The 26,826-nt window shown below is 38.2% G+C and overlaps 1 protein-coding gene and 1 long non-coding RNA gene across 3 annotated transcripts; one reads left to right on the top strand and one right to left on the bottom strand.

The window, feature by feature from the left end:
- Positions 1-22,102, top strand: foxp3b (forkhead box P3b). Of its 2 annotated transcripts, XM_037104189.1 has the most exons (12): positions 1-22; positions 331-372; positions 10,234-10,324; positions 10,645-10,816; positions 15,211-15,303; positions 15,562-15,649; positions 18,140-18,214; positions 18,335-18,488; positions 18,795-18,871; positions 19,340-19,441; positions 21,370-21,491; positions 21,783-22,102. In XM_037104189.1, exons 3-12 carry the CDS (start codon positions 10,246-10,248, stop codon positions 21,838-21,840), a joined length of 1,020 nt encoding a protein of 339 aa, XP_036960084.1. In that variant the 5' UTR covers positions 1-22; positions 331-372; positions 10,234-10,245; the 3' UTR covers positions 21,841-22,102. The 2 variants fall into 2 exon arrangements, with proteins under 2 accessions (XP_036960084.1, XP_036960083.1); XM_037104188.1 differs by lacking the exons at positions 1-22; positions 331-372 and having other exon boundaries at positions 6,446-10,324.
- LOC119022835 lies at positions 10,699-26,489 on the bottom strand. The gene is made up of 4 exons (XR_005076079.1): positions 26,302-26,489; positions 25,360-25,446; positions 24,006-24,089; positions 10,699-10,831 (listed from the first exon to the last, which is right to left on the bottom strand). It is a non-coding gene; the product is annotated as an uncharacterized LOC119022835 (long non-coding RNA).
- Positions 26,490-26,826: the final 337 nt, after the last annotated feature.

The following is a 26,826-nucleotide window of genomic DNA, read 5'->3' as shown; positions in this document are numbered from 1 at the left end:
CTTCCTCTGAGACTGTCATCAGGTGAGTGCTCACTGTAAATCCTCAACCTCGTGTCAATACTAACACCAAGTATTGTGAACAATTTTTACAAAAGTTGGTAAAATGATTAAGAATTTTAATGTTTAGTTCTAACTACATCTTTTAATTAACTTCAAATACAAACACAATTTGACAGAACATGTGGCTTAGATGTTATAAGGAAGCTCCTTACTTTTACTTAAAGTTCTACTACTACTACTACTACTACTACTACTGTACTAGTTGCCAACCATATTATAACCAAAACCATATTTCCTGGGGAATAACTCCCTCTCTGATTCATTTCAAAGGAAGACAGAGGCAAGCAGGAGGCTCTGCACAGACGAGACACGGTAGGCACATATCTTAATGTTTTACATCCAAACTGGGATCATTATCAAGTTCAGAAAAGGAAAAAGAATACTGAAACAAGAAGACAGAAAGGACTGCAGTGTGTGTGCTGGCAGAGTGTTAATGGTCATGCCTTGTGAATGCGGTTTGTGTGCAGTTGAGTCATGTCCAAATATATCAAATCATGTATATATTAGCAAAACGCATATAAGTTTGAGTAAAAACACAACAGGTCTTGTTTGGTCGAAGGAATCAAAATCTTCTTTTTGATTACAGTTTAGATTCTGATCATTAAAGGACTTTAGCGAAACTTGATACATTCCTTTCACACATTCCCCCGAAGTGATCACATATAGCTCTTCTCAGATGTCATCATATTGGCCTTGCTTGGTTCGGGGAAATTTAATTTAATGCACTTGTTTGTTTTTTTGATTCATCTGCAAAATAACTTTTGATTTGAAAAAGCGTTGTGGTCTATCATGGTGTAGTGCAGTCAACAGTGACATGTTTATATATGAGATTCATTTGGCTGGGTTTACTCAAAAATATAGTCATATATTCATACTCCTATATAAGTTTCTTCTTTCTGTGAAGATCAAATAATATCATATCTTATAAATCCGAGGATGTTTATTTTTAATATGTCTATAGACATAAAATATATTTCACATTAACAACACCACGTGACTGTCACTGTCAAATGTAAAGTGCAATTTCTCTCTGCTGGCTCAGATTTTAAGCAATAATTCTGAACCTGGTGCTGAGAGGAAAAGGGAGAAGAAAATGATGTGGGTTTTATTCTGACCTGCTTTTTTCTTGTTAATTACTGGATAATGTATCCTCATTATTGATAATAAAATAATGAAAAATACACTGTTTGATTAAACTGGGTCACAGGAAGACTTACTTTTATTTCAGGATCAGAAACCCTGAAATATAAAGACAGCAAATGGACTTTGTACTGCTTATTTTTTCCAGTCCATATCAGCTTTAATATATTAAGAATAAACCATAGCAATATTTTCCCACAAAAGTTTGTTTCCATCATAGTCTCAGAACGTGAACAACTGAAAGTGAAATGATAAGACATGCTTGTTGTAGGTGCTGAACATAAATTTAACTCTTTAAAAGCCAACATTTTATATAACAAACTTGTTTAGTTAACTCGTTTCATCTGTCTATCCAGGTTTAGGTAGGTTTAGCTGAGCTCATCACCAATACTGTAAGCATGGTGCCAGCCTTAAGATGATGTTTCCTTCAGTTGAGTTTGGGGACACTTCAACATATTTGCTGATTAACTGTAGCTTGCGGTGTCAGTAAAACAACTGGAATGCCTCATTGAGACTGACCTTGAGCACAGTGCCCCTTTTGGTCATGTATGCCTCATTATTCACAGCCAACAGCAGTGTTGTTGGTGCAGCGCGGCTGGCTACTGACAGTGGATAGGGGCTTTTGTTTCTTTTTTTCTTTCTGGTTTTCGACTTAAAAATGTTTTGTTTTTTTTACTTTGCTAACTGAATATCAATTGCAAGGTGCTATCTTTGTAAAGAAGAATGTAAAAGTAAGCACACTTTTCATACTTAAAGTGCACACACACACACACGTCATCATTTAGTATCTTGCTCCCTGAAATCAAGAGCAGAGAAGCTTTGATCAGGATGTGTCATATAGATAAAGAAATCTGTTACTGCAGAGCTTGTTGGGCAGATGCAGTGATGGCACTTGGCAGAGCTGTTTATTGGAATGAGAGCCAGGCACAGAAGTGGGTATTCCTGTGCGTACTGTTTATCACCTCAGGAAGCTTTTCTAAAACCTGCAGCCGTATTCTGTGCAGAGATCAGGAAATGGAGCTGCAGAGATGAAGAGACATTGTTCAACACTGTGACATTCAACCGTCTAGCTCTGCTATATTGATGAAAAACCTCCAACAGAACACTTTCCTAAACAAGAATTTCCTAAACAGCAAGTGAAAATGAGACTTTTTTGCTGTTTTCCTTTCTTATTGTGTTCTATTACAAGTTCAGTATTATTCACTTCTCTCATGTGAAACCACAAGCTGAATGACAACTAGATGAAAAGGGAAGATAAACTGGTAAATATAAACGTATCTAGAGCACTCCAAGAGGAGTCTATGTTCTTCTAACTCCATACACCATACATGTAGACCTTCACTAACATTTAGGGGACAAAAATGGAATATTGTAAATCTGGTAGAACACAGGCTTTCAAAAAAGGCTTCAAAAGTCAGATATGTTTCACCAAACTGCAATTATGCCTCATGCAAATTCAATCTAAAGCATATGATATATATGAAGTTATATAAGGTCAAAAGACCTGACGTCATATTAGATTTGGAGTATATATCCTGTTTTCTACATGGCTACCCTGAGGCGACGATATGTCTCATTTTCACCTGTAAATCTGAAGAGGACAGCAACTACAAGAACACAATAGCGGAAAGCAATGAAGGCATTGTCAGTTGAAGTTTTTTGCTCTATATCACGTCGCATAATCATCCCCAGAAAACTGCAGGAACCGCCTGGCTCTGCTGCTGGGGACAGATGCTGTTTCACAGGTGGAAGATTGATCAAGAGCTGGTAGGACAGTCTGTAGAAATTCATTTTTTTCCTAATATAAATGCCCTAGGACATGTTACCTCATTACTGTTGTCCGGTCTTTTATTTGATGAGTGAAGGATCTGTTCAGTTGTCAGACTGGGAACACCATCAAAACATCACACCCCTGTCCTGCACTGCTGGCTTAGTCTTACACAGACATTGTGGTCAAACAACTCAGTGTTTGTTTCCTCTGACCACAGAGTTTTCCTCCAGAAGGTTTTTTCTTTGTCCATGTGATCAGCAGTAAACTTCAGTCGAACTTTAAGGTCTTGCGTCTGGATCAAGAGCTTCTTTCTTGTACGGCAGCTTCTCAGCTCATGTTGATGTAAAACACACTTGAGTTGTTTGTACAGTTGATCTTGGGACCTGTAACTGCTCTGAAATGGCTCCAAGTGACTTTCCTGACTTGTTCAAATCAACAATGAGATCTTTCAGATCAACGCTGAGCTCCTTAGACTTTCATATTGTTTGTGGCTGAGTCTAATGGCTGTATCACACAGGTCCTACTAACATAGGCCCAGAAAAGTCACCAGCTGTTATCATTCAGAATCACACAGAAGAAGTGACGAGGCCATGCTACACAGAACATTTGATTCACACAACATTCTGTAATCACCAGAATTGATCATATATACCTATAATAAATTCATTATTGAATCAAAACTTCATGGATGTTTTTGTGAGAAAATAGTTTGTGTTGCACTCATTCTATCACAGAAACATGAGAGCAGTAGAAATCGCTGGAACTGAAGACGGCCATGATACACATGTTCTTTACAAGTGGATGGAAACTTTTCACCACAACTGCTTACTAAAGATTTATGATGACTGAACTACTTGTTAATGAGTTACGGTCATTTTCCTGCTGAACCCTACTCTTTGTGAACTTCAATATCTTGGAAATGGAAATAGATATCAAATAGCTATATCGATGTAAAAGGAAATTTGGTTGAGGCTAAAGAGGCAGTTTGAGTCTATATTTATTGGGAGGCATTTAAACATTATTTACAATTATTGTGCTGAGTTTTGTGTTTCCAGCTCGTTTCATCTCCCAGCTATTTCAGCTGTGGCAAAAGAAACAACATTATTTATTGTTTTTTATTCATTAAAACAATAGGTTGCAAGCCCCTGAATACTGCCATAAATATCTACCTTGTAAACAGAAAAGGTTTTTTAAAAAAAAAGTTTCATATTGGCTCACATAAAACCAACTTTTTGTCTTCTTCTACTGGGGAACTCAAACAGTAGAGGAGAATCAGATAATCTTCATATTACCTCAAGATCACAACATAAATCTCATTTTCTACAGATAACCACTAACATTGTCAAGGCATTCATGTCTCTCTAAAGGTGTGAAGAAATGATCTGATGCTCGTGTGAGGACATCAGGCTATCTAATGATCTCTTTAAATAAAACTAAAGGTGTCATGATAATATCATTCCGTGTAGGCCAACTTCCTTTTCCTCCTGTTCTTTGAAATGCATTTATCTGCAGATGAAACTCTACTGAAAACTGTTCGATCACAATAAGGAGATCATTAAGTTGTTTTTTTTAAAACTTTCAAAAGGGGACATTTATCATTTTAATGAATACATTTTAATTCAATATAATTTAAGTATAAAGCACTTAATGCTAATTCAGTGTCATCTACTGAATTTCACATTATTATTATCATTATTATTATAATTATCATTAAAATCAATTTAGATCAAGCTCCATTTTATAGTTCCATAGTGTTAAGGTTAATGCGTCACACTAATATTTTTAATTTCGCCACGGAGTAATATAACATGTTACTAATAATATTTCAGTAATTCAGTAACACTCCAGTTATGTCACAATCTGCCTTACTTAGTGAACCGATTATTGTTGTTTTATGAACCCATCCACATCAACATGACCATATTAATGTGCACTGTGTGTTTAATATAAAGTATTTCCTAACAGATACCAGTAGTTCTTTGTTCTCTTTGTGACTGAAATTAGCCTAATGATGAAGCCTAATCCTAAGCTTTAATTTACATTCTTTAATCAAATATGTCCATGCAGTCTTTTTGTTCTGTGGACTAAAATAAGAAGACATAGAAAAGGAGATTTCTGTCTCATCATGTCATCATAGGCTATAGAAGGTATAGGTCTGTTGTGTTTAATATGACAGAGCCTACACTTAAAAATATTTATTCCTACCTCATAATATATCAGACTTTGGTCCTTTGCCTGCCTGCTCATCCCTGTGTCCAAGGGCATTCCTTTATCTAAAATGATCTTTTAAACTAACTAAAAAGTAATGTAATTAGTAACATATTACTCTACGCAGACAGTAATTGTTACATAATATATTACTTTAAAGTGATTGTAATTAGTACTATGTAATATATTACATTTTAAAATTAACTTGCCCAACATTGATTATGATAAATAAGATTCAATATTTAATTCTTCTCACTTCAGTGTGGTTTCTCAGACTTTTCTTCACTGAGCTGGCATTAAATAAATGTGCAGGAAACTCTTGTTTTCAGATGTCTGATCTGAATTTACTCAACCATTTACAAGTAACAATGTGATTAGGAAGTGTGATTTGAGATATGGGAGTAAGCTGAGTAATAAACTTGCATATTGATAGTAGTACCAGTATGAGGCATCTGCAACTTTCCGCACTGTAATGTGGCTGAGGACAAAATCCGAACAGGAAATACTTGAAAGCCATTTATACCAATAGATAGATGGTGACTCACAGTAAACCAACAAAATATCAACCATTACATCAGTCACTCTGAGTTCGTAGTGTCGTGACTAAAGCTCTCCTAACTTCAACAAAACAGACAGAGAGACTTTGATGGGCTTCCTCTGGCGGAGATAACTTTGAGAAGGAAAGCCAGAGAGAGAGAGATGACAGTGATAAGCCACAAACATTTTGAGCGCTCTCACATTCTACTGAATTCCTGTTTCTGTTTCTGTGAGTGCATTTGCATGGCACATACTGTCTCGGCGGTTTATGTATAGGTGTTTTCATCCAGCCTGAAAGAGATCTCTGATGTTCTAGTGAGATAGCTGAAAGGAAAGAGCCTACGCTAACATTTTACATAGTGTTATTTACATGATGGCAATCAATATTACTAGCTTGTTAGACTGAAATGTATTATGTCATATGCTTTTATTTGAGGCTCCGTAACAAAATAAATCATCATGGCTGCATGCCTAAAATATGGCACCAGAAGAAGAATAAAAATTAGAGTAGATATGTTGTCTTGAAAATTTGATATAATCCAGAGGCTAGTTGCATACTAGGACAGTCAGTAACAGTGAGAGCCATTAGAGTTCTTTAGAATAGAATAGAATAGAATAGAATAGAATAGAATAGATAAATGTAAGGAACAGTTAATAAAACTACAGTTAATGTTCATTTCAATGTTATGAAGTTTTGACCAGAGTTTATAAACCTTTACAGTGCTGTAATAAATGGTTTATAAAGTGTTTTCGTAGTTTGTTTTATTCATGCAAACCATTTCAAGATAAAATCACACCAGAGCTATAAATCAACAAATGAACAAGCAAGCTAACGGACTAGCATATACAAAGTGTCTGTGTGTTTTAATAGTTCATCAAACTTCCAAATTTCAGTAACATATTTACTCCATATATTTCATGATTGAATGGAGAGAAAATTGCAAGAAAAAGAAAGAAAAAAAAATGTAATCATGGATGCTTTTTTATGCCTTCATCTGTAAAAATACTAATTTCACAGCAGATGCCATTATCCCTCAACACCAGCTGGATCACAAGATGGCAGCTGTTTGACTGAAAGCTCATTTGAGCACATAGAAACAGATTGAGACTGTCTGAAAGCATAACAGTACCTGCACTCATACAAATATGATTCCATTTTCTTTCAAATCCAATTGATTGTTAGATGCAAACACTTCATATGTAAATACATAAATACAGTTACACAGACAATTAAATACATAAATGCCACATGCATGTGTATCATCGCGCAAAGTTAGGAGAACCCCTGAAGACCCACATATGTAATCAGTTATTCTTGATGGCATCAGTATGGAGATTTCTCTTGCATTGCCATGACAATCCTGGTATTATCACAGTGCCACTTTTCATTTATGTGAAGGAGACCGAAAATCATAGAACCTTGCAATTTGTTCACAATGTGATGTTATCAACCAAATCATCAAACAGAAAAGAATGGTGCTTCATTACCAGACAGCTAGCAAGGCTTTAAAGGCTAACATTAGCTAGTGTTCCTACCTTGCCAGTCTGCAGTGATACTAGAGGAGCAATATGTAAGTGCAGCAACTTTACAGCTGGATTTCAGATACATTTCTATTGAAGGAGGAGCACAACACTGACATGTCAAATGTCAGGACTTCCATACACAAACCAACAAAGTATAATGTTAGCTAACTAGCTAGTTAGCTACAGAGAAATCAGCCCACTCATTGTGTTTCTTTCATCCTTGTTATAAAGACAAGGATCATAAGACATCAGAACGACAGAGAAATGTCATAACCCTCAGTTTGAAGTGTGCCTCTGAAAAACTGCAGTTTGGAGGGCCATGCAGGCCTAACTCTTCACCCTGCTCCTCTATCAACAGTGTGTTGAGATTGGGCCTTATTAGTATTATAAGTAATACTCAGTATAATCTTACATTATATAATATCTTAATAGTGAAATTGTTGAGAGTTGTTATAGAGGTTTCTATGAATGCTTTGTTACTCGATGCCATTGGAATACAATGTGACTGACATTACGCCGAGCTGAGCACAGCCTTTGCTTAAGAAGGACTACACAGTTTTTTACATAAATATTTGAGAATGCAAATTATGGAGCATAATTGATGCATCTCTGCAGTGTTTGACAGCTGTGTGCAGCTGATAATGCTGAGTATCATGTAATGAAGCAGTCCTCCATCCAGTCATCTTCGACAGCACAAGTACCAGTTTTTGCAGGTGACATATCACCATGCTGCACAAAAGTAGAGCAGCTTCAGCTCCCCCTCATTCTAGAGACTGTTGTGGTGAAGCTATCAGGGTGTGTGTGTGTGTGTGTGTGTGTGCACCTGTGAACACAGCTCTCAGTCAGAAGGTCTGGTACAGGAAATGTTTTGAACTACTGAGGACTCTAATGTGTACATGATTGAAAGCTGGATGCTGATTGGCTGGAGTGCATGACTTATTTTCAGATAACTCCACAGCTTTGATGTCGTGTTCTAACTTATTTTGCACAACTGCACACCTACAGCTACATATAAATAGGAGCAGTGAAGTGTTATTAATGCCTTAACATGGTTGTGTTGTCTTATGTTGAAATAACAAAAGATAAATCACACACTGAATAATAACATGATTTGTGAATATGGATTTTGAATCATGTTCAATATTATAATAAGTAATTAATCAATAAATACCATCCACGAATGACTGATTTGTGCTCTCAACCCACTTAAAGTTGCTGTAATCATTCTCACCGTTTTAGCCTTCCTGTCTGTTTCGCTGTTAGCTATCCCCTCCCTCCTCTCTATGTCACACATGAAACTGCTGCAGCATGGCAAGACGCCGCAGCAAACAGGAGGATCATGCACTCTGCTCATGCACAAGCAATTAAGACGGCCTCTTTATGGAGTTCTCTGTCCTGAATGAATAAAGTGGACAGGGATACCTGTCCACATCTCTTTTTTCTATGCTGCATGTGCAGGGGGAGGAGATACATGGATTACTGACAAATACTGATTAAAAATAAAAATAAAATAATAATAAAATAAAAATGATTACTGTTGGAATATAGAGCTATTTAATACTTTTTAAACAAAAATACATCATATACAGAGTTTAATTTAGGCTCTCAAATTAGTAGCTAGTGTGTATAATTCTAAGTGATGGTTGGGGTCTTTTGATGTGTGGTTGAACTGTATGAGGTCCTTATTCCTAGTCAGTGCATTACCTGCTGTAGATGCTGTAGCTGACATGGGTTAGCAGTGCCTGGTACTGACAGGGAAGCAGAGTATTGTAATGCTAAAAGGTACTGACAGTGAGACATATTTAAGCCACCTAAAAGAGATACAGCTGTTTTATATCTCTGTAATATAAATTTCTGTAAGAAACTTAAGCTAGCCTAAAAATGATTAATACATTTACATAATTTTTCTCGATGTCATGTATTGTTCTTGAAGGGTGTGTGAAGCACCGTTACCCGCATCTCCTTGCTTTTGTGAGTGTGTGTTTTGTTGCCCTGATAATTACATTTATTCCTCGATTTTTAAACAGCTGATTTATGTTGTTGTTATTTAGCCTGTATGACATGTGACAGGCAGTTTTAAGTTTTGTAGAACCAACAATAGGATTCTGCAGTAATGCTGCAGTTAACTGTACATGTCCATGTATGCAAATGCATGACATGTTTGGCAGAGGTGCACACTGGAAAACAGGGCTCCCCGAAAGCCACTGTGTAATTCAAACCCTGATCGCAAGATGCTGTTGGCAGTTTCATCTCAAAGTCCGCTGCTCTTCATCCAACACACACACACATTCCTCTCCAATGCTGATAAATCTTTTTCTGACAAAGAATAGTTATTTTAGCACTAAAGCCACCAAAAAAAAAAAAAAACATTTTCACTGTTCTATCTCACCAGACTTCTATAGAACTGCAGGGACTGGGATGAGCAGGTGTTTTAAGACACACCTTCAAGCAGGTAGCCCAGTTGTGGCAGAAATGCAAATCCCTGCCACTCCGGGCTGACACACCGAGTCAAACCGAACACAGCCACCACTGGCTGATGAAATGGAAAAACACCCTGGTCCTGAAAGATTCTAAGATTCAGACTATCAGCTGACTTACAATTAGAAAGAATGCTTGCAAGGGTCTGTTCTGACACACCAAACAACATTTAGATGTACACATTAAATCCATATGATCTAATGTATATGAAATGACACTAAGGTTTTTAAATCCTCAACCTTAACATCCCATCTCAGCTCTGTAGCTACAGCTTTCAAGAACCACTTGCTCATCATTAACTTATATTACACAGCCACAAAAATGCAGATGGTAAGTAACATGAATCACATTTCAAAATCACTTCTTGAGTCATCAATCAACACTCACACAGAAAACACAACACGTACAAATACAAAAAATATGACTGAACGATGCCCAACGACCAAATTTTACATTTGATTTTATTAAAAAAAAAACTCCATGCTATGGTTAACATTGGTGTTTTTTCTTCTCAGAGTTGGAGCAGCATGGAAGGCATCAGGCAGAAGCAGCAGAGGCCGTCAGTGCTGCGGCAAGTTGCCCAAACTGCTTCCATACGACAACATGGTACACACTTCAGTATCTTTAGCTCCATATCACCATACAATCATTTTATATGTGTTTACATTTTCAGTATTCTGTTTTTCACAAGCTCTCTTAGTTTTTTGGGTCAGTTTGTACTGGTGTTTTGCCCCCCATATTTTTTTCGCAACCTTTGAATTCTGGCCATATTTTACAAATTAAACCTTTTAATATAAAGTATGGGACTGCACTTTGGTTTTGGTTCATATTATTTTTGTTTTCTGAGAGTATCCACAGTGGTAGTATATTTTGTTGCATGTATTTGCAAGCGATCAAAGGCATACATAAATGCTTTCTTCCCGTAGTGCATCCAGAAAATAATGCAGCAATTTCCATTTGCAAGGAAGAGGTGGATGCAGGCCGTCTCCCCCAGTCCTCTTCACCACACATGGGCTCCTCTCCCAGGCAAAGCCATCACTACTTCTTCCCCTTGAGGAGGGACAGTCCAATGCAGAGCTCCACCAGGCCTCATGAAGGGTGACTTTCTCATATCTGCACAAAAATATGCAAAGGACTACATCAAAGATGGCAAGATGTTTTGCTGGCTAATTAATAGTTTAAAAATATGCTGCTGTTAAAAACAGAAATATATGCTAGGGCTGCTCGATATTGGAAAAAAATTACATTGCAATTTTTTTTTCTCTGTAATATATATTGCGATATGAAAAAATACAGGGATTTTCATCAGATGACCTGAATAGCACTTTATGTTATGCTGCACTGCTGCTATCTTGTGGACAATTAACCTGCACTGATCTTACCTCTTTATGTCATACTGAGCTGTGTCGTACCAACGGAAATGTTCAAACAAATTAGTTGTGTTACTTCTGTTGTGGCAACAGATGCGAGGCACTGTCGATGCAGAACACGTGTTTGGTCAATATCATCCTGCTTGTAGCCAAAATTATTCCAGATAACTGACGTGGCTTTTCTTTTTGGCACCAAGTCTTCATTTGTGGTGATTTTCTCTTGTTCATTGCTCATTTTTCAAAGTTGTCTGCGTGGTCTGCTTCGGCACACTGATTAAGAACTAATGTGATTGGTGGATCGCTGCATGCAGAGTCTGCATGCACAGTGTGTGTCAAATACCCTTGAAATTAGATGAATTCATTTGCCTCCTACATCGCAGGCTCTCTGATGTAGGAGGCACACATACATCACATGTACATTGCGATGACGATGCTCAAATGATATATTGTGCAGCTCTAATATATGCATACTGTAAAAAAGGTTCCCTCAGTTGGCAAAACAAACAAATGCAGATTCCATTGTGGTCATGGAAAAATTGAGCATCAGGAGGTGTCAATAGAGTCTTTCCCATCCAGTCTACATGTCTATTGTGGACTTGAGAAAGGCTTGTGACCTTGTCCTCTGGAATATCTTGTATTGTGGAACCATTCAGTCATTCATAATTAAGCAGACTTTCTGCAGACTTCCAGAGAGTCTGTTTCAGGTGCAGACTTCACTGGAATTCACTGACTTAACTGCCAACAATTCATTACACAAATGCAGTTTTTCTTATTATTATTTGTTGACATATTTTGAATGTGTAAAACAAGTACTTTATCAAAATACTACTTGAATCATGTAGGCTAGAAATAAAATTCCACCATATAGTAGTACAAGCTGTAGACACAATCAAAATGCATTTATTTGTGTAGTCTTTAGGCCTGTCCGTCAGTGGCTCATAACAGCCTTGCACTCTCGCAGACTTGATGTGATGAAAGTGAACATGTCACGGTACATGACTGAAGTCTGCCAGGGTTCAGTGCGCAAGTCTGGAGGATGCAGCCTTAGTGGGCATTGGGCCCACCATGGTTGTGCTTTGTATGTCTAACCTGTGTGTGAATATCTTGAATGGAGCTGCTTAAGGATGCAAAAAAAAATGGCAGTGTAATCTGAGACACAAGTGTCCAGTATGGTGACCTCAGGACTGAGGTGGTTCTGTGGCACTAGGGTGGTGATAAGTGCCAGTGACTGTACTCAGGAAAATGGCATACTGTCATTTTGCCATATGAAGCAGTTCAAGTATCTAGGGGTCTCTGTGTTGTTCTCAATATAAGAGTCAATCTACATTCCAACCTACAGCTGTGTTCATGAGCTTTGGTTATACAGTTGTCTGGATGAATAGTCAATTCTGATTGGCTGCAGGGTGTCAATTCATTTGTAATATACAGATGCCTACAGAACTAATCAAGTACTTACACCTAAACTGTCTGTTCACTGCCTTAAACAGGACATTGCCTGTATCTAAAATGAGTGGCACTGGCATCAGGTGGCTCAAGACACCTTGAAGTTAGAAATAAGTAAAGTGAAAAAACAATTTGATTAGGGGACAATGAGGGTGCTGGTTATTAAAAATGACCATCAGATTATAGTTGCTGTCTGTCAATGCAAAGTATCTGACTTTGAATATCACTAGCAGTGAACTAGTTAATACATTGTATCTAAGGTTTGTATGTAAAGTATATTTCCATTGCATATGAACCTTATAGGATTGCAATGATTGCTCCAACTACTAGTCAAACCCCCAGGTACACCCAGGGCAACAGTGTAAACCAACAGCAACAACTACAACCAGCCAACAATAACCAAGGCTAGAACTGAACTCAGTTGTGTCCCGTACTCAGAAATTGGTCATTGTCCATTTGGGCACTCCAGTTTTCTGGCACCCCTATCGGTTGTTGCTGAAGAAATCATTCAAGTCCTGTTGAGTAGTTTGCTGTGGTCATGTGTTTATTCAAAGAATACCGGTAAACTGGTGGACTGAGAGCAGATCTGAGTCGGTGAGTAGACCCAGAGCAAATGAAACAGTAGCATTTTATAGGGTAAGAACAAAGAACAAGGAATGGCAGGTTCAAACAATAAGTAAACAAAAGGCATGCAAAGGGAGGGGGTCTGCTCTTTGGAGAATGTGAACAGCAGGGGGTGTTGGGAGGTCTAGGTCTATAAGTCCTTTGATTAACTGGTGTTATGCAAATATGCAGGGTGTAGGAGGCAGACACAAATCACCATTTAGGTCTACAGGTCACAGGGCTAAAAACGTGTATTTTCTTCGTCACAGGAGAACATTGCTCTTTCATGCTTTCTAAAATTATTACAACAGGCAATCACAAAAATGATCATTTCCTGCTCTGCCACCTCTGTGATGTGATTAAGTACAGCAGTGGCGTAAGTATCGGCGGTGCAACCGGTGCAGCTGCACCGGGGCCCAGACACCGTCAGGGGCCCATTAAGGAAGGGGGAAAAAAAACAGCTGTCCAGAATTGCCACAGGCCCTGCTTTTGTGAATGAAACAGCTGGGGGCGGGTCGGTAAGGTAACGCTGAGTGGCCTTGATGCCTGTCAGTCATGACGAGTCGTGTCTCGTCACCTCTCTGCTGTGTCTGCAGCTGAGCACTGTGGGCCTAACCGATGCATATCTCTCTCCCCGGGCCGAGAGGGTTATCATACCAAATAATAGCCGGGGTGTTTATTTGTTTCAATCACTTAACAAACCAGGCGTTTATTTGGGACAGGCGTTTAAATCTTTCCTCATAAAAATCCGGGATGAAAATGTCACAGACTTCGCCAGCCTCTCGGTGAATTCTCTGGCATCCTTCTGCAAGTGAAGTTCTTGTAGCAGAGGAAAAGATTTAGTCAACCAGCACTCGTGGCAAACTCCTCATCTCTGCTCACGGTGGCGTACATTTGTTTCTCCATCGCCCTGATCATTTTGCGCTTTTGTTTAGGGGCACAAAAAAATATTTGCACCGGGGCCTATCACCATGATGTTACGCTACTGAAGTACAGTGTACTTCAGTTACACCGTACTAACCAAAGTAATTACTAAGTTCTCGGAAAGATTATGTCCATCACTTAACCTGTACTTCCCTGAGTCCCTTTTTGAGGCTCCTGCTCGAAAATGACATGCTCAGAATAAATACAGTATATCTCTCTAATTACAAGCTTTATGTGCATTATCTTGGTATCACAATAAAGGTAACTTGTGAGATTCCATAAGAAGTGTAAGCATCACTATTGATGCAACTGTGTCAGAGTAAATGCAGATGGAACACAGCATAAATGGAAGATAAAAATGGTATTGTTGGGAAGTATGGAGACTCTGCTATCAAGTGGATGCAGTGAAACCATGTTGACATCAGAGCAGCCGCTGCGCCGGCTTTATTTGTCTGTGTCACTCATATTTCTGTGTTCGCCTCGCATTGTTTGATCGCTTGGTGTTGTAACTGTGTTTGTTGGTCATACGAATGGTTTATATGAGCGTGTAGCAGAGATTCTGAGCTTTCTGTGGATATGCAGTGTGTGTGTGTGTGTGCAAGCTACATGTTGCTGCTGAGGGGGGTGTTGTTATACTGCCTGATAGCCCCTGCTGGCAGGGGCTTCAGGGAAGAAAAGGTTAAACATTTTTCAGTTATGACCAAATGTTTTTCAATAGGTGAGGTGGTTGAACACCGATAGAGATATAAGCTCCTCCGCAGCTGAATACAAGAAGGAGTTTCTTCAGCTGTAGTTACAGACAACGCACCATTTTCCAGCGCCATGGCCTGAAACTTAACTTTTAGTTCATGAATTTGGTTGACAAATCACCAAACAATCTGTGCAAAGTTTGTACCTGTTACTTTTTCAGAATACAACTGCTAATTCTCAACAGTCTACTTCAACAACAATTGCACTATTTTTTCTGAAGGGGGTGAAATGCATGGAAGCTATGAATAAGACGCTTTCTGACATACAATTATTTCACAACTTTTTGCTCGGCCTTTCTCCAAATGTCTTCTCTTGTGCCACACTCTAAGTTTGAAAGTACTTTCAGTAACTTTACTGGCAAATGATATCGATACTGATCCTGAGACATTTCTGTCCCTTAAGACTCTCTGAAAGGACCAGTGCTCTGTTTGTGAGTGGCCTCTGCCGCTGGCCTGGCTGTGATGCACTGTCTGAAGATTTCCCCAGTTTCTTGAAGTAAGTAAACTCATAAGTTATTACATCAATTGACTCATCACTGAAGTGCCATGACATTTGCCCATATATATAAAATGTGAAAGTTGCAAAATGGTAGCTCCCAACCAGAAGGGTTTTAGTTTGGTTGTGTTCATATCTATTTGTTTTAGATTAGGTCTTTCTTTTCTGAAAATGTTTACACATTGATCTGGTGATTTGGGGAAAACAAGTGTATTTCCCAAAAAAGGTGTATTAACCTTGTCATCTTTTGTCTTTTAGGCATCTCCATTCAGAACATAGTTATGGTGACAGAAGCATTGCTCAGTGGAAAGTTCAGAAAGATATTGTTCAGTGCATGGAGACTCAGGTGGGAAATCATTTTACACACTCATAGACGGATAAGCAAGCAGAGATGTCAGGATGCAGTGTAGCAACCCAAGTGGTTAATGTTGAGATCAAGGGCACCTTGACAGTGGACTGGTTCATGAGGGGCCTAAATCGAACACCCTACAGTCCCTAATCCAAGTCCAAATGGACTGAGCCACTGAAGCCTGTGTTTAGGCTGATTTTAGGTCTGATTTAGAAACTCAGCCCTCTCATTCATCTGAATGTGGCCGGTGTGCTGACACGGTGGGGGTGCCCACAGTGAGCTTGGCTCAACTTTTATACGTACATCCTGTCTCATTATAGGATTTAGTTGCCTGACTTTAAAGGTGAAATATATGATTTTGATCATTAACATAATAGCAAACACAAATTTGCTATGTAAAGTTACATTGGAGTGATGGCATCCTCAGCAGAGAATGAAGCCACACTTCTGTGTATCTTAGTGTATGTCAGTAATTCAGGGAGAAGATAGCTGATAGTTTCATCTCATTACCAGGGCCTCAAACACAAATGCTTTGGATTAGAGGCCTGCATGCAGACAATGATGAACTGGCACTGAATCTTTTTCCACATTAAAAGAATGCTTCAACAATATTTAGCCTGAGAGGTGTTGTTAGCATTTTTTAACTGTGTGCCAGGCTAACTATTTGCCCCTTCTTCCTGTCTTGATGCTAAGCTAGGATATCCAAACTGTATTGAACACACAGACATGAGCTCAACATCATCGGAACATCTCACTCTCAGAAAGAAAGCAGCACAAATTTACCAAAATATTGAACTGTCATTAGGGCTTTTCCGGAGGCACTTTTGGCCACACCGCTTCATCATGTTTACTTTCAGGTGTAGAAAACCCAACATTTCCTGAATTTTGAAATTTAGCAAACAAAAAAAAAGAATGACTTCTATTGTGAAGAAGGGCTGCAACAATTAGTCAAAAATCAATTATGTCACCAATAATTGTTATTGTTATTATTATTATTAATTTAATCATTTTTAAAAAAAAAAAAGATTTGAGCCGGAGCAAATTGCTGTAGCACCGCTACTAGAATGCACATCACAGTGTGGCATAGAAGAAGACGCAGCAGCAGCAGAAGAAGAATTATGAAAGATGGTGGACCATGTTGAGGAGAGCAGGAAAGCGAGACCAAACATGTCCAAAGTGTGGGAACATTTTCGGGCGGTAACCTCCCGTCTCAAATATATGATACTAAATTTACGTGTGACTCTGTAGTAGAGCTTAGATCGGCCCAAAAAAATCAAGCCCGACCCAACCCGAGCCTGTTGAGTCCTAGCCCGGCCTGGCCAGACACATAAGCTGTAATGAGTAATCTACTGCAATAATATTGACAAGCCAGTAAACAGATTGAAGTTACTTATTCAAGTCAGTGTGAATTACTATTATTTTTGTCAGTTTTCAAGACAACTCACGTGGGACGCCACGCAGTGACACAAACAACAATGGAGGGAGGAGAGAGATTTTGAGTTATTAAGAAAATCAATTAAAAAAAAATAATAAACAGCCTGGGGCAGAGAATCTAAACTCTACTCTGTAGCAGCCTACAAGCAAATCAAACTGAAATGGATTTGCAATTTTTTAAACATATTCATCCATTAGTGCGCAACCAAACAGTGATTTATTAAAATTCATAGTTATCAAAAATATAATAGATCGCAAATGACAACAACAAGTGTTGTTGTGAACCCATGCTGTCCCATGTGTCATCAGACAAGAGGCCGACTGGAGACAAGCTGAACACATTCATTGGTTAATAATGTGTACAGACATGAAGGGTGGCCAGTAAAATTGACTATGAAAAAGTAAGTCAAATCTGCAAATAAGAGGTTTCTGTCTGACAGCAATGATATCAGTAATAATTCATGTGTGGGATATCAAATCAGTACAAAACAGTAAAAATATTTTAGTAAACCTCCACTTAATGCAATGATTTATAACATAATAATTCATTTGTAAGCTATGTAATCAATTAAAAACTCTAATAATGCTTATCAATTAGTTCAACTGACATTAAAAATCCAAGTATGTGTCCAAATATTACGTTTTCAAATGCATGTTTCATGGGTTTTTAATTTGCTTTGACAATACATGAGGTAAAACCAAAGTCGAAACAGATGCTGCCAAAATAATCATGACTAACCAAAAAAATAATGGATAGATAATGGATAGTGTCACTGAAGACACACCTTAAAGACACACCTTCAAGCAGGTAGCCGTGCTGAGTGAAACTGGGTCAAGCTGAGCCAGGAAGTTTGCATGGAATAAAGCTCCAAGTGTTGAAGACAATCTGGGCAGCATTAGTTTCAGCTGATAAAATGATATTTTGCTGATGCAAAAAAAGAAACTGGATTTTCGCAAATGGCTAAAAAATTCTCTGTTGGTCTTCTGCTCTGAAATCATTTTTGATTGAATCAAAGTTTGAAGTATATCAACCATGAGCATTTTCTTCCTCAGCTTATCCTGGAAAAACAGAAACTCATTGCAATGCAGCTTCATCTGCACCTGTCAGAGCACAAATATTCTGATGTGGTATGTTGGCTCTAACTTATGGTTTCTCTAAGCTTGAATAAAAAAATCAACATACACTTGCTCAATGTTGTTTGAAGGATTCAATCAAACTATCTGTTCCCTTCCAATTACTTCATATAGAAGGCAGCTTCTGAGTGGCAGTGCAGCCTTCCTCCTATCCTGCCACAGTCTTCGGTAACAGAAGGAGATGGAGTACAACAATGGAGAATTAAAAATCTGGAGGAGTTGCCTCGGTATGGCTACAGAGCTGCTGGTTCTGCACACCTTCTGCCAGGTAACACAGATTCTATGGAAGTATATTAATGACAGAACAGTGTAGCAGGAACAAAACTAATAACTGCTCTAATACATTTTTTGGCACATTCTGAGTTGTGGAATGTGTGAGGGGACGTAACTAAGAATTTTATTTATTGTCAAACTTTCTTTAGGTATGTATGTGTTGGTTTTCATTATAATTTGATCACCATTCTGTCTTTTCATGCTCTCAGAACCAGTTATGTTTCATAATTTGTCGCAAATGTTTGTATGATATGTATTTGAAGAGATGAACTGATGACATATCATTATTTTTGCTGTAAAGATTTGGTCCCCAGTATCGAATGTTACAAACACAACAACATCAGGCCTCCGTACACCTATGCCTACTTGATAAGATGGGTGAGTTTCTTTCAAGGCTAATATAAAGTGAGTCTTTGTTATGATTGATGTGTTTTGGCCGATATATATGTGTATATATATATATATATATATATAGACATACATATACATATACAAGTTAAAGTTAAAGTTAAAGAGTATAATAAAGAGCTAAAATAATATTAGTGTCTGAGAACTGTATCCCAATTTCAGTACAAATAATTATTGGAATAAAAACAAATAAATGCTGAATCCACCTTCATGCTAAAAATAATGAAACTTACACAAAAAACTGAAAAGAACACTAGTTACAATGCTGAACCAGCATCCCAGCAATCACACATATAAATGACGAAAAATACTCAGTATTGAGTGAGAGCTGCTGTAACTGCAGCTGGACATGCTGGCTCATTTTTCAGTGCACTGAACGACTGATGTTTTTGTTCTAAATATCCCTGCATGTTTCTCACTGTGTCTGGCTGTTTGCAGTCTATCCTGGAGTCTCCAAACAAACAGCGCACTCTGAATGAGATTTACAACTGGTTCACTACCATGTTCTTCTTCTTCAGACACAACACCGCAACCTGGAAGGTTTGAACTACTCACATTAGACATTCTACCTGATATCCACTGAAATGATATGCATTATGTAATGCAGCAAGTTACTGTAGTAAGAATAAAGCAAGGCAAGTGGAGTCATTGCTCAGGTCAAACAATTCACAAATCAAGTCATGAAATTATGATGATCTTCAGCAGTTTACATATTTGAATTGGTTAATAGACACTGGCCATTAAAAGTTGAGTTTCATTTTCAACATTAACCAAAACTGCTGCAGCCTCCTTACTCCGTAAATATTTTACTTTGGCTAACAAGTTCGCTAAAATGCTAATAAGTTGGCAGCAGGGATTTCATACTGATATTTTTTTTCATATTACTGTCAGTGACAAAACAATGCTTTAATTGAAATAGTATTATTTTTCCATCCTGCTGCAGTGGCCTCTGCTGTTATGCCTAGCAAGCTGCAAAGTTTTTTGCACTCGAGTCTGACTTGACTGTAGTCCCATCTCTCCAGTCCCCCTCTTCTGATGTATACTGAAATGCAGCTGCACTGTTTATTCTTAGGGCCCGGTCACAATTGGATAATCTGTCCAACCATCCATCCATCCATCCATCTGTCTGTCTATCTTCATTAGCTATATCGATTTATTCTTTTGAAATGGAGCTAATCCTAACTGATATTTCACACTATTTTAATCTAATTTCATTTGCTTGTATAACAAACAACTAACAAATGCTGCAACAACCTGTTACTGATGTCAGCATACATTTTCATCAAGAAAAGAACAATAAGTGTGTTACTGCTAGTAGCCCAGTTAGAGAAACAATTTGTTTAAGCAGAGCTTAAGAGTAGATTTGTCATATTGCTACATGGACAGGGAGGTACCCATCTACATCCATTAAAAACAGCAACAGAACAATGGCGATGAGAGCAGATGAGATGAGATGTAACTGTACAGGGTGTCCATCTACAGAAATAACTCTTAAATTCATGTATTTCTTTGATCCCCTGCTCACAGCTGATTCGACATTCTCTATTGATTGATTAAAGCAAAACAAATGAGCCCACATATATGGTGACAAACTGCATCAACCATGTCAAATAAAAAGACAGTTTATGGTCATTATCAGTCACTACAGAGGGGAGAGGGCTGAGAAGGTGGTTTGGGATACAGGGTTTATTAACGCTACACTGCAATTACATCATGATGGATGGATGGATCATCATGATGGATGGAAGGGCTGGTAAAAATGATCATGTTTATGACTTGTAAACACAATCGGGCAACTACTATTTAGTTGTTCACCCTTTAGGGCAGCTGGTAAAAGGTCAGGTAAACATTTGATCCTCAAATCCATCACATAGAGAACACATAGTGAGTTGGATGAATCAGATTCCTACAAGGGACGTCCGACAACTCCAGTCGTGCTTTAGATGTGATGACTAGCCAGAGAAGCTATTGTTTGTTCGAAAAACATTAATGAGGTTGGCTAACACGAGGTAAGCATAGATGCTGCTTTAGCACCTGTTATATCAGAACTGAAGAGTGTTTTGAGATATGTGTATTTAAAGAAGAGCAAAGAAAGGTACTTAAGGCTTTTCTTTAGGGCAAGCACCACTCCTGTTGATTTGATTGGTTAAAGTTAGCCAATGATAGACGGTGATAGACCGATGATTTGTCAGTGCCTGCCTTTTTTTCGCAACCCCTTTCCAAATGGTTCTGTGTTACAAATTAACCATCAGTTTATGTACTTGTTAAACACTGGTAATAATAGTAACTCCCATATGAGTTATACACTGACAGGAAGCAGTGGGGTTTTAGGGGAAATGTGGTCTTAATTTTGCTACACTTAGGACCACAGCATTGTAGTCCTGTGGTTTGAGAGATGCGTTCAAGTTCTAGTTATATTTCAGAGAAGCCTTGCTTCTATGACAATATAATTTTCCTCTTCCAACCAGAATGCAGTGCGGCACAACCTCAGCCTACACAAGTGCTTTGTGCGAGTGGACAGAGGAAAGGGCGCAGTGTGGACAGTGGATGAAACAGAGTACCAGAGGAGGAAAGGACAGAAGTATCACAGGTACAAACAACCCTAACACTCAGAACAGGTACACATGGAAACTTCTCTTTACTCTTTATTCAGGATTCAGGCTCAGTTTCAGTGCTGTCTGTGGGCAGGTATTTGTGTTAAGATGTAGGGAAGATAAGGAGGGTAGGGAAATAATTCAGACTCAAGAGAATCTAATAAAGCATCAATTGTCTTCCCATAGGTATTTAAAATAGGAAGGGTGGCTGTAATGAGAGCATGTTTAGTCAGTGCAGCGTGTGTGTGTGTGTGTGTGTGTGTCACACTAACTGTATGTGTTTTCAGGGACTGTCCCGTGAAGTGGCTCAAGTCCTACTCTCATTACTGCCCAGAGGATTCCTGAACACGTACAGACAGCAGCAATGAGCTGCTCCCTTAGTCCAGAACTGCATGAAGAACTGATGAATCTTTGGAAATGTCAGTTTGTATTTTGTATTATTTTCATATGACATGTTAAACATGGTTTTAAGGTTTGTTACGTAAAGATATTTTGTACACATACCGTACACATTACAGTTTTTGTACTTACTGATTTCTAATTGTCAAAGAAGTTTTGCTAAATAAATGACACTGTCATTTGTGCGTGTTTTGTCTTCAGTCTGAATTGACTCATTTATGAACTGCTAGTCTCCTTCTGGAAACTGTGTATAATTACCATGCAGTACTCCAGAACATGATTAGTAATACTGAAACATAACACTAGTGGAATTAGTAATGTAGTTAGTTCAGCAACACAACAAACTATTATACACAATTTCTTTAAAGTATCAGTCTGTTGATATTCTGTATTCTGGCACTGTCAGAAAAATAAATTCACAATCAATCTACACAGGTGTGTTAATTATAGGTTACCACAATCTGCACAACAGCTATCCCAAGAGGGGGAGCTGCATCCTTTTTTAAGCAGAGCACAGGACTCTCACACAAACAAAATATCACAGTAAAGTAGCATATGTTTATATCAGGAGAAATAAGCAAATGAAGTCTCCCCGCTCGTTACCTTTGGAATCAGAGTGTATCCAATACATTTCTCTCTGGGGAAGAATCATGTTCCCTGTTACCACCTCGCTGAGACATCCTCACTGCCTCACTGCCCATGTAGTTAATTCAAAACATGGTTTGTCTATTAAAGTGCCTAGTCACCAATTATTCAACATCTAAATTACAAATATAACACTAAGATTCACACATTCAGGTTTTGGCTCCAGTTTTGTTTGCCAACAGGATACATTTCACATGGGGACTTTAATATGTGGTGCTGATTGTTAAGTTTTGCATGCTAAAATAAACTTTTCAACACATTTAGCAACAAACCATGTTTGAAAAATGTGAATCTTTTAATGTTACTTTTGACCAGATTTACAGCAATATTTGTGAACTTGAATTTGTGATATTTCCTTCTCTTATAAAAATATGTCAATGCAAAGTCGAAATAAAAAATATAAATGTAAATCTAAATGTTAAATCTAAATGCAAATATTAAATATAAATGTTTTATCTAAATCTGAATATTAAATGTTAAATCTAAATGCTAAATGTTCAAAATATATATATGTTATATTCAAATCTAAATCTAAATGTAAAATTCACACTGCCTGTAACGAGAAGTACCCAAATGAAAGCTCATTTACACGTAGATGGAGTGATTGCACTGCACTGTTAGTCATGTCTCCTCACCGCGCTCTCGTGTTGCCGGCCAGCATGTCCAGCAACTTAGCTGGAAACATTGGCAGGGCCGTTTTGTCTATAGCTACAGCTTCCACCACAGCACCCGGTAAGCTTTTATTTTTGGTACTTCCGGTGACAGTCAGCATGAATTTGCACATTATAACAAAATATTTGGTTTCACCTGACTTTACATTTATCATGTAGATTTAGATTTAACATTTATATTTAAATAAAATACTTAGATTTAAAATGTATATTTAAATTTTAAAGGAGAATTTATATTTAGATCTAAAGTGTTTTTTTTTTTCGATTTAACATTTAACATTAAGATATACATTTTTATGTAGATTTAACACTGACATTATATTTTTACAAGAGAAGCAAATATCACAAAGTTCACAAATATTGCTGTAAATCTGGTCAAAAGTAACATTTTGCCTTTCTGGCAGTTTAACCTTTTGACAGTTTATGGCTATTTTACATTAGATAATGGCACACATGAACAAGCTGTAGTCAGTGTGTGTGATAAAGAGGCATTAAGCTCACTTACATTGTTTTTAAACATTGTTTCACCTCAGTTCATGTCAGATTCTGTGAAACTCACACTGCAGTGCAGTGAGGAAATACATAACATCTACACTGTCTTTTTAGGGGTATTTTTTCTTCAGTTAGACGGATATTCTGATGTATCATTATTTGATAGGAGGATGGAGAGGACCTCAATCAACATACTACACCAATAAAGTCGTTGCTAAAATGCTTTACATTCATCAGGCACACACCTGAGACACAGCAAGTGTGGAATCAGTGGTGCAATCAAGATGAGCTGCTTGCACTCACCTGAACATCCAGGCTCTGTGGCTGGAGGCAGGGTGAGGTTGGCAGGAAGAGCAGCATGCTCTTGTGGTGTCACCTCTGGTGGCTCTAGGTCCATAAACATAGAGAGAACACACAAGTGCAAATACATTGACTGGATGAGACATGGCACAACATTAGGGGTGGGAATTTATAAGTTTTCATCAATATCAGTGCCATTGTAGATTCTGGCTATCAATCCAATTCCTTATTAATTTTTTCATATTGATTCCTGAGTTGTTCATTGAGTGGCAAAAAAGGAGTTCTACACAGTCTTCTGCACCAAAAGCAACCATTTTATTTTTTCCCAAAATTATGTCTGCACAAGATTGTGAACATGAACATATTCAGCTCAAACATACAACAAAAAACTGTATGCTGCATATTTAATGTCAACATTAATGTCGTCAACTGAGGTCCCAGTGGAGCTTGTCTGACCTGCAGCAATGTTAGCACTTGTATGCTGGCAGTCAAACACATGACATTCTCGGTTCTTAATTCCATGCTGGGTAGACAAATGTTTTAGCATGTTGCTAGTATTTGCACCCTTACACGATATTACAGCTGTAATAATAATAATAATAATAATAATAATAATAATAATAATAATAATAATACATTTAATTTATATAGCACCTTTCAGGGTACCTAAGGACACTTAACAAAGTGAAACAAACACAACAAAGAATAAATGGAGCGCCTGTCAGTCTGCATCGAGGGAATTGCACCGTCCGTATGAACAAACTTGCATCTGGAGGTCCCATCCAACATCGCCACGAGCTGGGGGAGACCACAGCAGCAGAGGAGAGCGACAAAGGAGTCAGGCGGTGAACAACCCTGAGGCTGTGGTGAAGGCAGGACCAACAGAGCAATGATGGACAGCCTGCAGAGTACTGAGTACCTCGGTTTAAAAGTTAGCGCTGCTAGGCTAACAGTTGATCAACAGAGTAAGTCCATGGAGCAATTGTTCAGGTGTGCAGCCTTCAAAGTTAGTAGCACAGCCCCAGAGCTTGTAGGGACAATTTGGCTTTCTTTCTTCAACAGAAAAAAGCAGTTTTGCTACAAACTGAGAAGGGGCGATATTTACGCCAGCGTCCTATCGCATCCGGGTTGATTGCACTGGTAGCTCTGCACTGATTACACATCGCGGGAAATGGCAGGGAAATGAGAGAATCATTAAGAAGAATCGATAACAGCGGAAGCATAAAATTCTGATGGAATTGGTCAGTTGGAACCGGTTCTGAGTTGGAACCAGTTCTCGATTCCCACCCCTAAACAACATATTGTCATTTTCATGTAAGTCAATACATTTTTATCATCACTGACACATTAAACTCACCTGAGTAAACCAGAGCAGCTGAAGAGCATGACTGTCCCTGGTCTGATGATTCAGCTGCAGGTGGTCCCAAATATTTTTACAGTAAATCTAAAATGATATAACAAACAACTGTATCATCAACATGGAGTAAATCATTTCCAGTTTTCAAATGATATTATTATTAAGTTGCCAAGCATTTTAATTTTGACATTCATTTTACATGAATTCACTTTGTCCCATATGTTCACAGCTCTATGAGCATACCTCTCTGTATAAACATAACTCTACTTCCTCAACTATATGCTCAACTTTTTTGATACAATATTCCATCAGTATGCAACTATCTATCTGTCAGTCTGTCTATCTATCTATCAATATATCTATCTATCCATAGCTATAGTCTCTGTTTATCAGTATATAACATATGATTATATTTTGCACCTCTGTCTATAAAGTCCACATGTTGATATCCTCATCTGCATATGAGGCACTGACTCACTCAGCACTTTACTAGTTTGCACTCTGGCTAGATCTTAAACAGTATTTCATGATATTTGAACTCGACAGTAAAGTTAAAACTAATCCAAAACTGAATCTAATCTAATTTTGCTATATGGACAATAATAATAGATTTTTAATGTCATAGCACACATGCACAGTGCTATATACTACATGCACTGCACTGCCTGTATAGCGTTTTACTTGAAAAACAGCCGGTCAGCAGGTCAAGGCCAACCCAGGCCAGCAGTCTGAACCAGTCTTATGAAAGTCTTATTATGACAATGTTGCGGCCGACTGCATGTTAATAACACCAAACCTGGCTGAACAAAGCGGAAAGTCACACACCCTCACTGCTACTTAACGTTAGCTTACTAGTATGATGACATGATGCTACTGCTAGCTAGCATGATTATATCATGAATGCTTGGTGAATGTAAAAAATATATAATCAAAATGGCATACCTTGCTCCTTTGCACAATTCTCCCGCTCTTCTACTCTGCTTAGAAAGTGAGCCCCGGATGGCTTTTGCCTCATTTTCCGGACTGTTGCTGTAACGCACAGCCGACCGACCCACAGCACATCAGTGTGCGCGCTAGCATGTTGTGACCATGATGTGTAACAGCTGCAGGGGCTAAAGGTCAGTATCATCATTTCTTTTACTTACGTTTAATTTATTTTTTTATATCAAGGTATTGTTGGAGGTAGACGGATGGCAAAAACTGTAGAAAAATAAATAGACATCATAATTTTAATTAATTTTAATCAGAATTTTTTTTTTCTCGCTGCATGTTTGGCGCCCCTCACTAGGTGGCGCCCTAGGCAAGCGCCTATGTCGCCTGTTGGCAGCATAGACATTATGGTTGGAAGGACCATAGACACTGAGCCCACCGGAAATGGGGGGTCCCCTCTATACATATATAACTGGTGTACAGGTGCTGCTAATCCTTGCTTCTAATCTGGGATGGAAGCCACTCACAGTATTGCAG

This window comes from Acanthopagrus latus, chromosome 7 (genome assembly GCF_904848185.1).
Source record: "Acanthopagrus latus isolate v.2019 chromosome 7, fAcaLat1.1, whole genome shotgun sequence".
NCBI classification, from domain to species: Eukaryota; Metazoa; Chordata; class Actinopteri; order Spariformes; family Sparidae; genus Acanthopagrus; species Acanthopagrus latus.
Note: the sequence above shows the minus strand (reverse complement) of the source record. Positions and strands in the feature narration are given on the sequence as shown.